The sequence below is a fragment of the Suncus etruscus genome, chromosome 1, assembly GCF_024139225.1.
Source record: "Suncus etruscus isolate mSunEtr1 chromosome 1, mSunEtr1.pri.cur, whole genome shotgun sequence".
Classification (NCBI taxonomy): domain Eukaryota; kingdom Metazoa; phylum Chordata; class Mammalia; order Eulipotyphla; family Soricidae; genus Suncus; species Suncus etruscus.
This window is the reverse complement of record NC_064848.1, coordinates 112,169,530-112,182,502: the sequence shown is the minus strand read 5'-3', so window position 1 is coordinate 112,182,502 and position 12,973 is coordinate 112,169,530. Positions and strand designations below refer to the sequence as shown.

The following is a 12,973-nucleotide window of genomic DNA, read 5'->3' as shown; positions in this document are numbered from 1 at the left end:
GGAGAGAAAAGTAGCCCCTGAATACCACCCAGTGTCTTCTAATTCCCCTTCTCCAATAATATTTCAAGTCCAGAAGTCACACATCAGGAAGTTCTGCTTTCTAGAATTTAACCTTTTTGCCCTTGTGTCTGTGACCCAGGGAGGCACGGATGAAAGGAGTTCTGCTGAGATGGTGGCAGCCACGCCACAATGGGACAGGTCATGATCAGTGGGCTTTGGACCACGTGGAGGTTGTCCTGTGAGTATCTGATGTGCGGTACCCTGTGTCCATTTGAGAAAGGTTTGAAATTCCTTTGATGTAGCATGCTCTGAATTCAGTGAGAACAGTTCCTGATGAGAAACCCCAACAATGTACCTTTGGTTTATGTCCCTTGGCAACTGCAACTTCTAGTTTAAGTCAGCGTGAGATGGGAAAGCTCTGAATGTCATTGAAGATAACTTAGAAAACTTTAGAAAGCAAAAGATTCATTTAAATATCAGAACGTATTAGTTAAAATTGGATCAAGCAAAAACTTCCAGGTAAATGGGAACCAGTGTCTTCATCAAGTCTGTTGCTTTATGAATAGGAATGGCATCTTGAAAAGACAAAGGCTTGGTGCAAAGTTTCACTGGTGAGAGTGCCTGTTAAAAACTTGGGTCTGAGTCACAGGTGCCTGAGGCATTCCCACATTTTATCATGAAGTTGCAACTAGAACAAAAACTTTGTCGTTTCAGATTTCTCCTGATCTATCTCAGCACCTAAGACATTAAGGGGGGGGTTCCTCTTTGGTTTTCCCCATGTCGTAAGGTTGTAGCTGCTCTCACGTAGCGGACTTGACTGTTCCAAGAGAGTTGACCTGCTTTTTCTCCAACAATCTAGTTCCTGTAGAACTGGAAAGCTTGTGTCTCGTCGGGTTCGGACTGATGGCTCCAAGTGGTTGGCCAGGAGAGGAGAATCTTCTCGGTAGATAGGTTCAAATGTTCCTTTTGTTTACCAACTCGAAAGTGAAATCAGTCCCTTGGCTGATTTCAGTCATTTTGAAAGCAAATTTAATGATGACGTGGTAGGAAAACTACCAGATTTGTTTTCTTTTCATCATAGCCATGAGCTGAACCTTTCAGTCTTAAGTTAGCCTTTGTCTTAGTTTTCACGGAGACGCCTGCTTGCATGGCATCCATATCAACCACAAACCCAAGAGCCACCCAGCTGCACAAGCACACACTGCGCGCTGCTGCTTTGGACCACTTGCTGGGCTCTGCCTCCACAAGACAAAGTTGAAAGTGACAGTTCAGACTCCTTTGAATCCAATAAGAGGCTGATGTTTTCCTTAGACAGAGACTTCCTCAGTGTATATTGTTTCAGAATAGAAAGAACAGCAGAACTCCAAATCAGATACATGTGTGATAAGGCCATAAAGAAAGGCTCAAAAAGACCAGAAACTAAAATTCCCATCATCCTTCCATGACTACGTTACCTGTAAAGCAGCATTTCTCTATTCAACATCAGAATCATTAGGAATATGGAGACATGTCTACAAGTGGCCCAATGGGCAGGATGATCCCTGCTGTTGCTTTGATTTAAATTACCTGTAGCAGGATCTGACATCAATCTTTTCAAAAGCACTTTAGGTCATGGTAATAGTACTTTGGCTGAGAATCAAATTTAGACCCTATCACATTTTAATCTTTCAAGTCTCTTGCTAAGACAGTTTACATTAAGGGGGCTTCCCATGCCTGATCAAGCATCACCAATCATATGGAAACTCCCAAACCTGGCAGCATGTTTCTGCTGCTCTTGGGTAGATGGTACATTTCTCAACACAGCAAAGGAAATCATTCTCTCCCATTCACCAAACAATCACAGTGGCCTCTTTGGGAATACAGAAGCAGGTCATCACCACAGTTTCCTCTATGGGTTTACAGAAAGGTGGGACTAGGAGTCCCATTACCAAATAATCCCCTCATAACTTGGATGCAGAACTCTATACCCTACTCCTATTGCTCTGCTGCCACAGAGTCTCTGAGATCATCAGAAGATTAAAAACACACACATCCCTGGATACTAGAGGCAGATGTTAGTTTTTAAAAGCAGTTATGGCATCATGATATTACTATAGGATCCGAGTTCCGATTATGTCACATACTCAGAAACCTACTGTTTCACCATTTTCTGGAGTCATTGATATTGGTACAGATTTAATTGTATTCCACCTCCAGAAATATAAAACCTTGAGAAGTTTATTACTTGCCAGAGTTTATTACTCTCTATTCCAAACCCACATTATTGTTTCTAAATCTCAGGACACCAAACCATTTTAATTAGAACAAAGTATTGACACATATGCACAGTGCTGTATGATTAAATTTTATTCAGTGCCTTATTTCAGAGAGTGGGGTTGTGGCTAGTGATGAAGCACATGACTTAGTCATGTGAGATCTCTTAATTCTAAATTGCTGCCATTAAAGGATTTAGTGATTTTTTTTTTGAAAGTAGAAATTTGAGGGTGGGAGTTTGGACCATGCCCAGCAATACACAAGGGTTACTCCTGGCACTGAACTCAGGGATTACAAAAGGAAGTCTAACCTGAGTCCACTGCATGCATGGCATGAGGCAAGCACTCTACACATTATACTATCTCTGTGGCCCAAGAAGACATATTTTATGATTCTATAAATATTTTTTAAAATTATACAAAGAAATTACATTTTCAGGATTGCATTTCACGTTTTTCCCTTTTCTTTGGACTATTTCTAAGCCACTGAACCTCTTCAAAATATTTTACTTATTAAGTCACAGGTGGCTGAGCAATAATTCAGTGAACAGAGCATTTGTAGTATACCTGGGTTTGATCCTTGGCACCCAAATGATCCCCCAACCCTGTGTGTGATCCCTGAGTGTAGAGCCAGGAGTAAGCCTTGAGCACAGGCAGATGTGACCTGAAATCCCAAAATTAAAATAAGTCACGGGAAGATTAAGGCATTCACCAGTTAATATGTCATTGATAGCTCTGTAAAATAATTACTTTAATTCATCAATTTGATAAGCTTACTATTAAACTGGAAATCTTCAAAGAATTCAGAAAAATTAAATATAGTACTTTTCCAGTGTATCTTTCAACTAAATGAGGCACAAAGAAACTATCTGAGGCTCACATAATTTGTAAATAATGTTAATTATAGCTTTGCTACTTCAGATGTATATTGGAAAATAGGATGCTCCCATAAAGCTCTTTTGATCCAGAATATTAATAAATGAGCATTTCATATAATAACATATTTTTAGATGCCTCTGGGTAGAGGAAAAAGAAACAATGGAGCCTATGCAGAGATACAAGCCCTCTCTAACTGAATGATGCCAGTAGGACTCCTAATATGTTTTTGCAACTAATGGTTGGGGTTCTACATATTTAGAATATACTTTATCTTTTCAGTGAAGATCAGTCTTTATTTACCTTTATTACCATAGTTTTGCTTTTATGCATGTGCACTAAGAACACATGCTAAAAAAAAAACCCTAGAAGGAAAAATTGTGGTCATGCATGGTATCTTGAATTTAGCCTCAGTGCTGCCCATAGGAACCAGTGAGATTTGAGCTGGAAAACACATTCAGCACATTTGAACTATTTAATGATTTATGAGCACATATTAAAATGAACAACATGCATAATGCATTTTTTATTTACTGGCTTAATTCCAAAATATTCGATATAGAAGGATTTCCATTTCATCAGTATGGATATACAGAGTGACAAGCCGAACACCATAAAGAAAAAGACACTTTTCACATTTAACTAGCAAAGTCACTAAATGCCTTCTGCTTGAGAGTGTAATCTTCCCACTCTGGTGCTATTTCCCATAAAAATCTTCATTTAAGAAGCACTTCATGGTGATTAGCCTCTGCTAATCTGCCATAGAACAGAAGAACCGAATCGACAGATCATTTTTACCAGCCTCACTAGCTTACAAAAAGTCTACATTCCTAAATGATGTAGCCTAACATGATCATTGACTATTCAGTATCAGAAACTTGATTTCTCTGACTCCATTCACTAGTGTAGAATATTTGTTTCTCAATAAATGTTTGTGAATACATTTGGGCAGATCCCTCACAAGATCCATGCTAGTGGGGTTCTTCTTAGGATATAAGAAAAGGCTTTGTCTGATCCTTTTACGTTGGATATCCAACCTTCTATCCTAAGAATCTCACTCACTCAATTATGCATTTCATTCACATATCACATTTCCTGTGTGCGTGTATTAAGTCACAACCTATCATATACACAATGAAATGGGCAAATATTTGCATGTGTACCTTGAGAGCAAATTGCTCAGCAAAGAGAGCAAATTTATTTACCAAAACATGAATTATTACCACATTTACTAATGTTGAAAAACCAAAATGCCTTTGCAATATGTTGCAAACTATGGTCTTAAATGCATTTATCAGATTTTAATAATATGAATTTCATCATTACCATCCCCTCATGCTATTCATTATTGAGATACTGTCACATTTTTGGCACAAATGATTTATTTTTTGATGAGATGAGTATATTACATTTGTTGCAAAGCATATTTATCACTTATTAAATTCAACCATGCTATCTGATGGAGAGGATATTTGCATTTATAAAAAAATTTCTATTATATTCAGGATTATTTCCTTTAAAATAAATAAAGTAAAGTAAGATAATAAAATTTATCATAGTTGTTAAATTATTTTAATTTCTATGCAACATTTATGCCAAATGTAGTACTATAGCTACTTGTACCCTTACATATGGTTATGAGCAAATATTGCATGTTGCATTACATAGAAGTTTAAGTGTATATATATATTGGGTATTGAAGAATAAGAAATAACTTTTTTAATTTCTGTTTTCAAAAGAGATGAAAAATCCTATATTGCGTCTAAACCTGATCAGACTTTTATGAGTAATCACAGTGCTGCATGCATTGAAAGGCATTTTTTAACTTGTATTATATTTCATTATTTGCTGTCATTGGTTTTCTACTAGAGTAAGGTAAGTCCTCTTCCTAAATCTGGAAAACTATTAACTAACTATTTCATCAGTGTCACCTAATAGAGAAGTCTTGTAGAAGACCTTTGAAATTAAAAAAAAAAAAAAAGAACTATGAAGCAAAGTACATATAATTTTGAGATATGCTGGAATTTTTAAAAGCTATTTTTAATACAGGGTACACATGTGTCACCCTGAATTATATGCTCCTCACTGCAAAATGCAAAAAAAAAAAAAACCTATAATTGTTCATTTAAACTTCAGCCAAACTGACATAATTCTCTAAACTATAAAGATATTAGGCACAGTAGCTCAATTATATTAAAAATATAGACAATTAATTATATTAAAATTATTGGCCACAATAATATGCATTAGAGTAATAATAAACTACAACTCTTTTTCATTGGATAACAGATTCGACATAGGCTCCTCCCCTGTTCCTGGCAGTGTTCTGTATTAAGTATCCTTGAAGGGCTCAGGGTTTATAAATTTGTTATGAGAGAATAATGAAAATATAAATCTGTGCAAAATACATAGGATCTTTGATTAAATAAAATGTCTTCCAAAAGGATAGAGATGCCTGAGGGTGCCTTGACTTAACAATTCTATTTTAATTTAATAAATGATATATTAGAGAAGGGAATATTAGAGAAGGGACTTATTCATAAAACTCTGAGCTCTAGCCTGTCTTTAAGTGAGATTGGCTTTCTTTAATACAAATTGTTATTTGTCATCTAATAGAGAGTTTGTTTGTTTTTGGTTTGAGGCCACACCCAGTGATGATCAGGGGTTACTCATGGCTCTGTGCTCAGAAATCGCTCCTGGCTTGGGGACCATATGGGATGCTGGGGATTGAACTCAGGTCCGTCCTGGGTCAGCTGTGTGCAAGGCAAACAGCAAATAGCACTGTGCTATTGCTCCGGCCCCCTAATAGAGAGTTTTTTAACTCAAGAAAGCAAATAAGTTTATAATTATGAAATAGCTGCATATTTAGTCAAAAGCTTTAATTTAATCAATGAAGTTCTCTGAAATACACTTGATCAATTATTATTCTAATATTAGTAGCTAAAAGTAATATTAAATATTCACATTTGTGAGGTATTGAGCCTTCATTTACTTACCTGTAGCCATCTGTGGGCACACAGTGGACAGCATCCTCCCTATAGAGAAGTTTTTTGGTTAGTTTAAAAGGAAATTTTATCTCATATACATACCACTGCATTTCTGAAAAATACAATATTCCATGAACTCTTCCTCATTTACATAGCGTTATTTGTTGTATTCTTTGATGACATTTATTTTGCTATAAAAAATGCTTCTGTTTCTGTGCAATTAAATTACTTGTGCCAAGTCACAGTCTCATCATACCCTTTAGAATCTAATTAAAATAAATTTTAAATTCACTAAAAATAAATTGAGGGCCAGAACTATAGTACAGCTGGTAGGATGCTTGCCTTGCATGCAGTCAACTTGAGTTTTATCCCTGGCACTACACATGGTCCCAAGTACTGCCAGGAGTGATCCCTGAGCACGGAGAACCAGAAATAAACCCTGAGCACTGCCAGACATGACCCCAAATAAAATTAAAATAATTTATTCAATTCATAATTTAAAAAATGACTTAGGATAATTGCACCATTGAAAAGTAAGAGTTCAAAAATAGTCATGCCAGTGAGAACACGCTATGGGCTGAAGACCCACTTTGATCCCTTACTCTGCCTGATCTCCCACATACCACTGGGTGTAACCCCTGAACCCAGTGCCACCCCTACTGTTAGGCGTGATCCCCAAAAAACAAAAGAACAATCACTTGTTTTTCAAAGACCTTGTAATATTTAGTTTCCCTATATAGAAATAGAAGCAGGGAACTGGAAGATAGTACAGGGGTTAAGGCTCTTGCCTCTCATGAGACTAAACCTAGTTCAATTTCTAGTACCCCAAGAATGGTACACATGAATGATCCCTGAGCACAGGACCAGGAATAAATGCTGAGTATCATTGAGTGGGGCTCCATCCCTTCTCCCTCAAAAAAGAAAAATAAATTGAAACATATTAAAAGTTTATTAGCCAATAAATTCAAATAACAGAATTGAGAATTTTGAGGAAAGTGCTAGAAATCAGACTCGGGGCCTCATATATAAAGTGTCTGTGATCTATAATAAAAATTTGAATCAATATTTCCAAGAAGTCATCATTGTACATTTTCTCTGTTTTCAAGGACTTATACATAAAGAGGGAATCCATTAAAATAAAAATGTTCTTCTATCTTCAGGCTGGAGAGATAGCACAGCGGTAGGGTGATTGCCTTGCACACAGCCAATCCAAGATGGACAGTGGTTAGAATCTTGACATCCCATATGGTCCCCTGAAACAGCCGGGAGCAATTTCTGAGCTCTGAGCCAGGAGTAACCCCTGAGCACTGCCGGGTGTGACCCAAAAACAAAAACAAAAACAAAAAAACAAAAGAATAAAAACTTTCTTCTATCCAAAGGCAAAACAAAATTTTGTTTGTTTATTATACAGTTTATAATATATAATATAGTTTGGTTATAATACAGTTAATGTGACTGGGTATAAATGTTATTCACATAAGTTACATAAAAATAGCTTTTCTCTGCAGTTTCAGTAAATAGATAAGGCTTCAAAATTCTACTGTACTTAGTATTCTAGCAATAAGATTATAAATAAGTTTTTAAATAGCTATTGTTTTTCTAGTACTAAGATTATGTAAAGATATTCACCAGTGTTTATCAAAAACAATAAAATATTTTTACAGATATTTTTATAAAAATTAGTAAACATTGGGACCGGATCGGTGGCGCAAGCGGTAAGGTGTCTGCCTGGCACGCACTAGCCTAGAACAAACCATGGTTTGATCCCTTGGCGTCTCATAAGGTTCCTCAAGCCAGGAGTGATTTCTTTTTTTTTTTTGGTTTTTGGTTTTTGGTTTTTGGGTCACACCAAGCAGCACTCAGGGGTTACTCCTGGCTCTCTATGCTCAGAAATCGCCCCTGGCAGGCACAGAGGACTATATGGGATGGCAGGATTCGAATCACTGTCCTTCTGCATGAAAGGCAAATGCCTTACCTCCATGGTATCTCTCCGGCCCCCAAGGAGTGATTTCTGAGCGCATAGCCAGAAGTAACCCTGAGCATCACTGGGTGTGGCCCAAAATCCAAAAAAAAAAAAAAAAGTAAATATAATATATCTAAACTTGTTTAAAATTCTCCTAACACTCAGACCTTATAAATTATACATTTTTAGAAGCTGCGTTAACTATTTAATAACTATATCAGTTTATTAAAGGCTCTGTAAGACTAATAGTATTTAGGTATAGCTTCCCATGGTACTTAATTTTGTAAAATTTATGGGAAAATCTGCCTCATAAAGAGTCTAACCAAAATGGACTCCAGATATTTATATTTCACATGCCAAAACACCATTGATATTCCAAAATACTTAAAAAATATGACCATATTTCATGTGGTTAAATGAATATTAGGCATCATAATGTGATTATTTGAACATTTGACATCTAAATGCTGTGTGTATATCAACATTTTCTTGGGTCAAAGAAATGCTACGAGTAACAAATTTATTTAAAATTAAAAGAATCAAACACCTAATAAATTCTATGCAACTTCATGCTGAGGTAATTATTAGCTATTGAAGATCTTTAACTACTTAATATTGAGTTATTTCACATATATAGAAGAACTTTAATTCAGAAGTAGTTGCATGAGAATTTGCTTTAAAACATCAAACATGCATGCTAGTTTAATTTTTAATTAAATGTTCCCATTTATTGAGGTCACTTTATGTCTTTTGAGGTTGTTTAAAGATAACTAAGAGTGTTCTGGGTTTTTTCCTTTTTTTTTTTTTTTGGCATGTAAAATACTGCATTTTTAACTGAGTGCCTTATATCTTTAAATATGTTTTCAACAAAATAACTTTCATTGCTTTAACTTTGCAATTATTCCTTATAGTTAAAGAGTAATGATTTACAACAGGAATCCAATCAGTAAGTCACCAACAGTTCAACAAACATACCTTGAAAATCCCATGGGTGAGGCAGGATGTTCAGTGCTGTGGTCTGGTGGTTGGGGTTGGGGGTTGGAAGGTAGGATGACCCAACAGAAGTTTAATTCATCATGAGAGCCAAGATAGGCGCATACATAATCTCCATTCAAAGCAGAAAATGTGCAGTGTGAGAGTTCAGATTAGGGGTTGGGAAATTGAAATGTGATACTTGAGAAATGGATGAAATTTAGGAAGTAATACTGGAGACTGGCTTGCAATGCGGGTAAATAAAGCAGATAGAAGGGACTCCAGGTGAGTTTGAATAGTTTCTCTAGGATGTAATGGAAGAAAGCTCTTGAAAAGGAGAACAGGATTAAGTTTATAGAAGGTATATGGCTAAATTGACTGAGATACTTTTCCATTAGCAAAAGTACAAAGATAGGCTTATTTTAACAGGGCAAATCCAAAGCTCAAGGACAGTTTGCTGACACTAACATGTAAAATCAACTGTATGTATGTATGGAAAGAGTCATGCACACATGTGTATATATACATACATTCATATAGTGACTGTATTTCAGTTTCCTCTCAGTAGTGTTTCACAAGAGAAGAACATGAGGAGTCTAGTTAAGGTCCTACTGTGACAGCTCCAGGAATGGGCCACAAAGTGACATAAGTGTTGGCAGGAAAACACCTAGTGCCAGTTCAATATGTTGTGAAAGAAGATAACTGGGCTTTCTTCCAACACTTGATTAGTATAACACATTGGGTCATCTATCTTTTTTCTTGAGGGGGAAAAGATATAAATAGACTTTGCGTAATTTGTTCTTAAAGTGCTCATAAATCATGGATAAATTTATGTCTTGCTAAGTACATTGATCATCATTGATCAATTAGTACATTGATCAGGAGAATACACTTATCAGTACAATATGACATTCTCTCCCCTTTTTTAGCCTCATTCACCTTTCTGGCATTTTTGACCTTCGTGATAGAATCACATTGCATGACATTACCCTGTTCCAGATACATTTTATAACAGAAACTCAGTGACTTTGAAAAGTATTGATGCATTTGCACTTTATAAAAACATTTTTATGCCACATAATAGATAAGTTGTCACTAAAATCAGTGCATGATTCTTTGCAGTGGTGCTATAATGAGCCTTCTTAAGTTTATCTTCCAGACTGAAACTAGCAGGTACCAGGTGTCATTCCCTACAGACTTCTGAAGTCCATTGTCATAATTTTTAATCAGCCTATATATATATATATTCACGAGTGTGTATACATACATGGGGAAATATATATTTATGCATTCAAATACGGCATTCTGACAAGAACTTGCTTTACTCTTTCCCGACTATAAAAATAGGAAGGTCATGCTGATTCACTCAGCAAGTTTTTCATTTCCTTTTTAAGCTTTATATGAGAATGCTTTCTAATGGAATTAAATTGTTTCCTTCTTGCTAAAGATGTGTTTCATGCAACGTAAAGTACAAGCTTCCCCTTAGATAAATCAATTAAAGCAGATGTTTGCAGAAAGGTTTGAGAGTAAAATTTTAAATTCAAAAATACTTCAGGCCACGCTTGCTGTGAATCATGAGGAATGGCCATCTTTTTTGTTTGGAATTCATAGTTCGGAAACTGTGTTTTGCAACTCTGAGGTTTGGAAACTCTGGTTTGGAACTATAAGAAGGGAATTTTGTTTAACGTTGTGAACACAGGTGTCAACCAACCTTAGTTGTTCTGTCCCGGGAAGGTCATGCACCATCTCGGATTAATCCTGAATATTTCCAAATCTCGGGTAGATTTAGGACCTAAATAATATTGTGTTTTCAGTGAGGCGACTGATATGCTCTTTCTCCTTTCCCTCCCTGCCTCTGCCCTCTTTCATGTTAACAGCACTCGCAAACAAAATTACATGATGAATTTTTCACGACAACATGGGCTGAGGCACTTCTACAACAGAAGACGAAGGTCACTTAGGCGATTCCCATGAAGAATCTAAAAGTTTATTTTCCTTCCAACATGTGATGTGTTGCATCCCATTCATTTCAATCTCGCACTGCATCTGATATCAGGAAATGCCTCCGAAGGAAGTCGGTTAATCACTGAAAGCCCTTCTCAAGACCAAGTGTATGCCACTTTCCCACACTGTGAACGAATGACAAGTGACTTACTTTCTCATAAGCAAATGTCTCCATGTTGATGTGTCTGTGAAGATTGTGATCTGTTGTAATATCAGTTACAGTGGCAGTCTTGAAAGTAAGAAATAGTTTAACAGAAAAAAGTTTACACACAAAAGATTAAGCTATTTTATGTTTAAAATGGCATTTAGGACAGTATTTAACATTCTTGGTCACAAAGCTATTTAAGTGGACTGTATTTCAGCTATATATCATGTTTTATATGATTAAATTATCATTGTTTGTCCTTTATGTATTATCTTCTACAATATAACACACTGACACTGTATTAACTTGTTATGTTGCGATATTTTGCTGCTGAATTTCAGGCTACTTATATTCTACAGAAATTTCATGGAAATACCTACTCAAGATGATAGTTGTAAAGATATTGTATCTCCTTTAATATACTCCTTAAAAAGTATGTTGGTTTAGCCTTGTTTTGTGGGTAAGAAAAAATGCTTGACCTTGAAATATTTTCTACTTAAAACTTGTGGATGAAGGCCCTATCTCCACAAAGGAGTTGTGTTCTGTGGCTGATTTACTAACAGTAACTTCCATTTTGTGTCTGTGGTAACAGAGTGATTTGTAAAACAGTGGATGTTTTCATTGTGTTCTCTTTGTGGGTTGTTTTTCCAGTGGGTCATATTCATACCTTCTGATGAAGTTGTACCAACACCAGCAACATTAGAATGGCCCTGTAGCCCTGGGCTCTTATTAACATAACGAAGACTTTGCACTCTGGGGAAAGCCAAGCTAAAAGCCCGTGCTCCAATAAAAGTTCTGTCCAAAAACCATTTGAAGTTTTTGTGTCTTTATTCATTTCTAATTACATTTTAGGTAGAATTTGTAAGCAGCCCGGTCAATTTGAAAAAAAATAGTGTCAAATATATTTACAGTTTTAGTTTTATTAGTGTCCATAATAATAATAATGAAGCAGCTCTTTCTGTGTAATCACTTTTTGTCTCCTCCAGCTTTTTCTCTTCATCTAGCTAACTTTAAAACGTGCTTAGAGGATCAGAGTGATGGCACAGTGGGTAGGGTGTTTGCCTTGCATGTGGCTGACCTAGGTTTGCTCCTTGGCATCCCATATGGTCCCCAAGCATCGCCAGGAATGACCCCTGAGCACAGAGCCAGGAACAACCCCTGAGCGCCACCAGGTATGACACCCCCCCCAATAAAAAGTTCCTAAAAAATTTACACACACACACACATTCAGGAATTAAAAGAAAACATGTAAACCTTTAGCTTCTAAGAAGCACCAAGCTCCACAGAAGTCTGGAAATATAAGAGAGCATTTTCCTGAAAACCCGAGTATTTATTCTGAAGAAAGAGACCACATCTGGAGGTGGGACCAGGTGGTCTAAACACCAGTCCAAGGTGCTACATTCAAAGATATTTCCAACAAATGAGTAACAAGGTGTATACTGACAGAGATGGGATCAGATCAATCCCACAATCCAATTAATCCCACAGAAGCAGACTGGTAAGTGGGAGGCAATTGCAGGTAGGGGGTTGGCAAAGGGAAGTGGACACTGTTGGTGTTAAAGCATTGAATGTATAAAACTAAATTATGAAGAATTTGTGGTTTTATAGTGATTAATCTCCTTTTAAAATTTTTAAAGAAAAGGTTCAGTAATTGCAATAGCAACTTTCCATGTTTTCTAAACTATAGTCTTTTAATGTATAATAGAAACTATGCAATATCCGGTCTAAAATATACTCAATACCATATTTTCTAAAATATGGTTTTGGAAAATTC

General features: G+C 36.2%; 1 protein-coding gene across 1 annotated transcript in view; it reads left to right on the top strand.

Annotated features, from left to right (window-relative positions):
* The window catches only part of RELN (reelin), a 548,597-nt gene extending 536,589 nt beyond the window's left edge, over window positions 1-12,008 (top strand). Inside the window, exons 63-64 of the mRNA XM_049783824.1 lie at window positions 140-238; window positions 10,928-12,008. Of these exons, the coding sequence (XP_049639781.1) occupies window positions 140-238; window positions 10,928-11,024 (196 nt within the window). The 3' untranslated portion in view covers window positions 11,025-12,008. The remainder of the gene's footprint in view (window positions 1-139; window positions 239-10,927) is intronic.
* The last annotated feature ends 965 nt before the right edge of the window (window positions 12,009-12,973 follow it).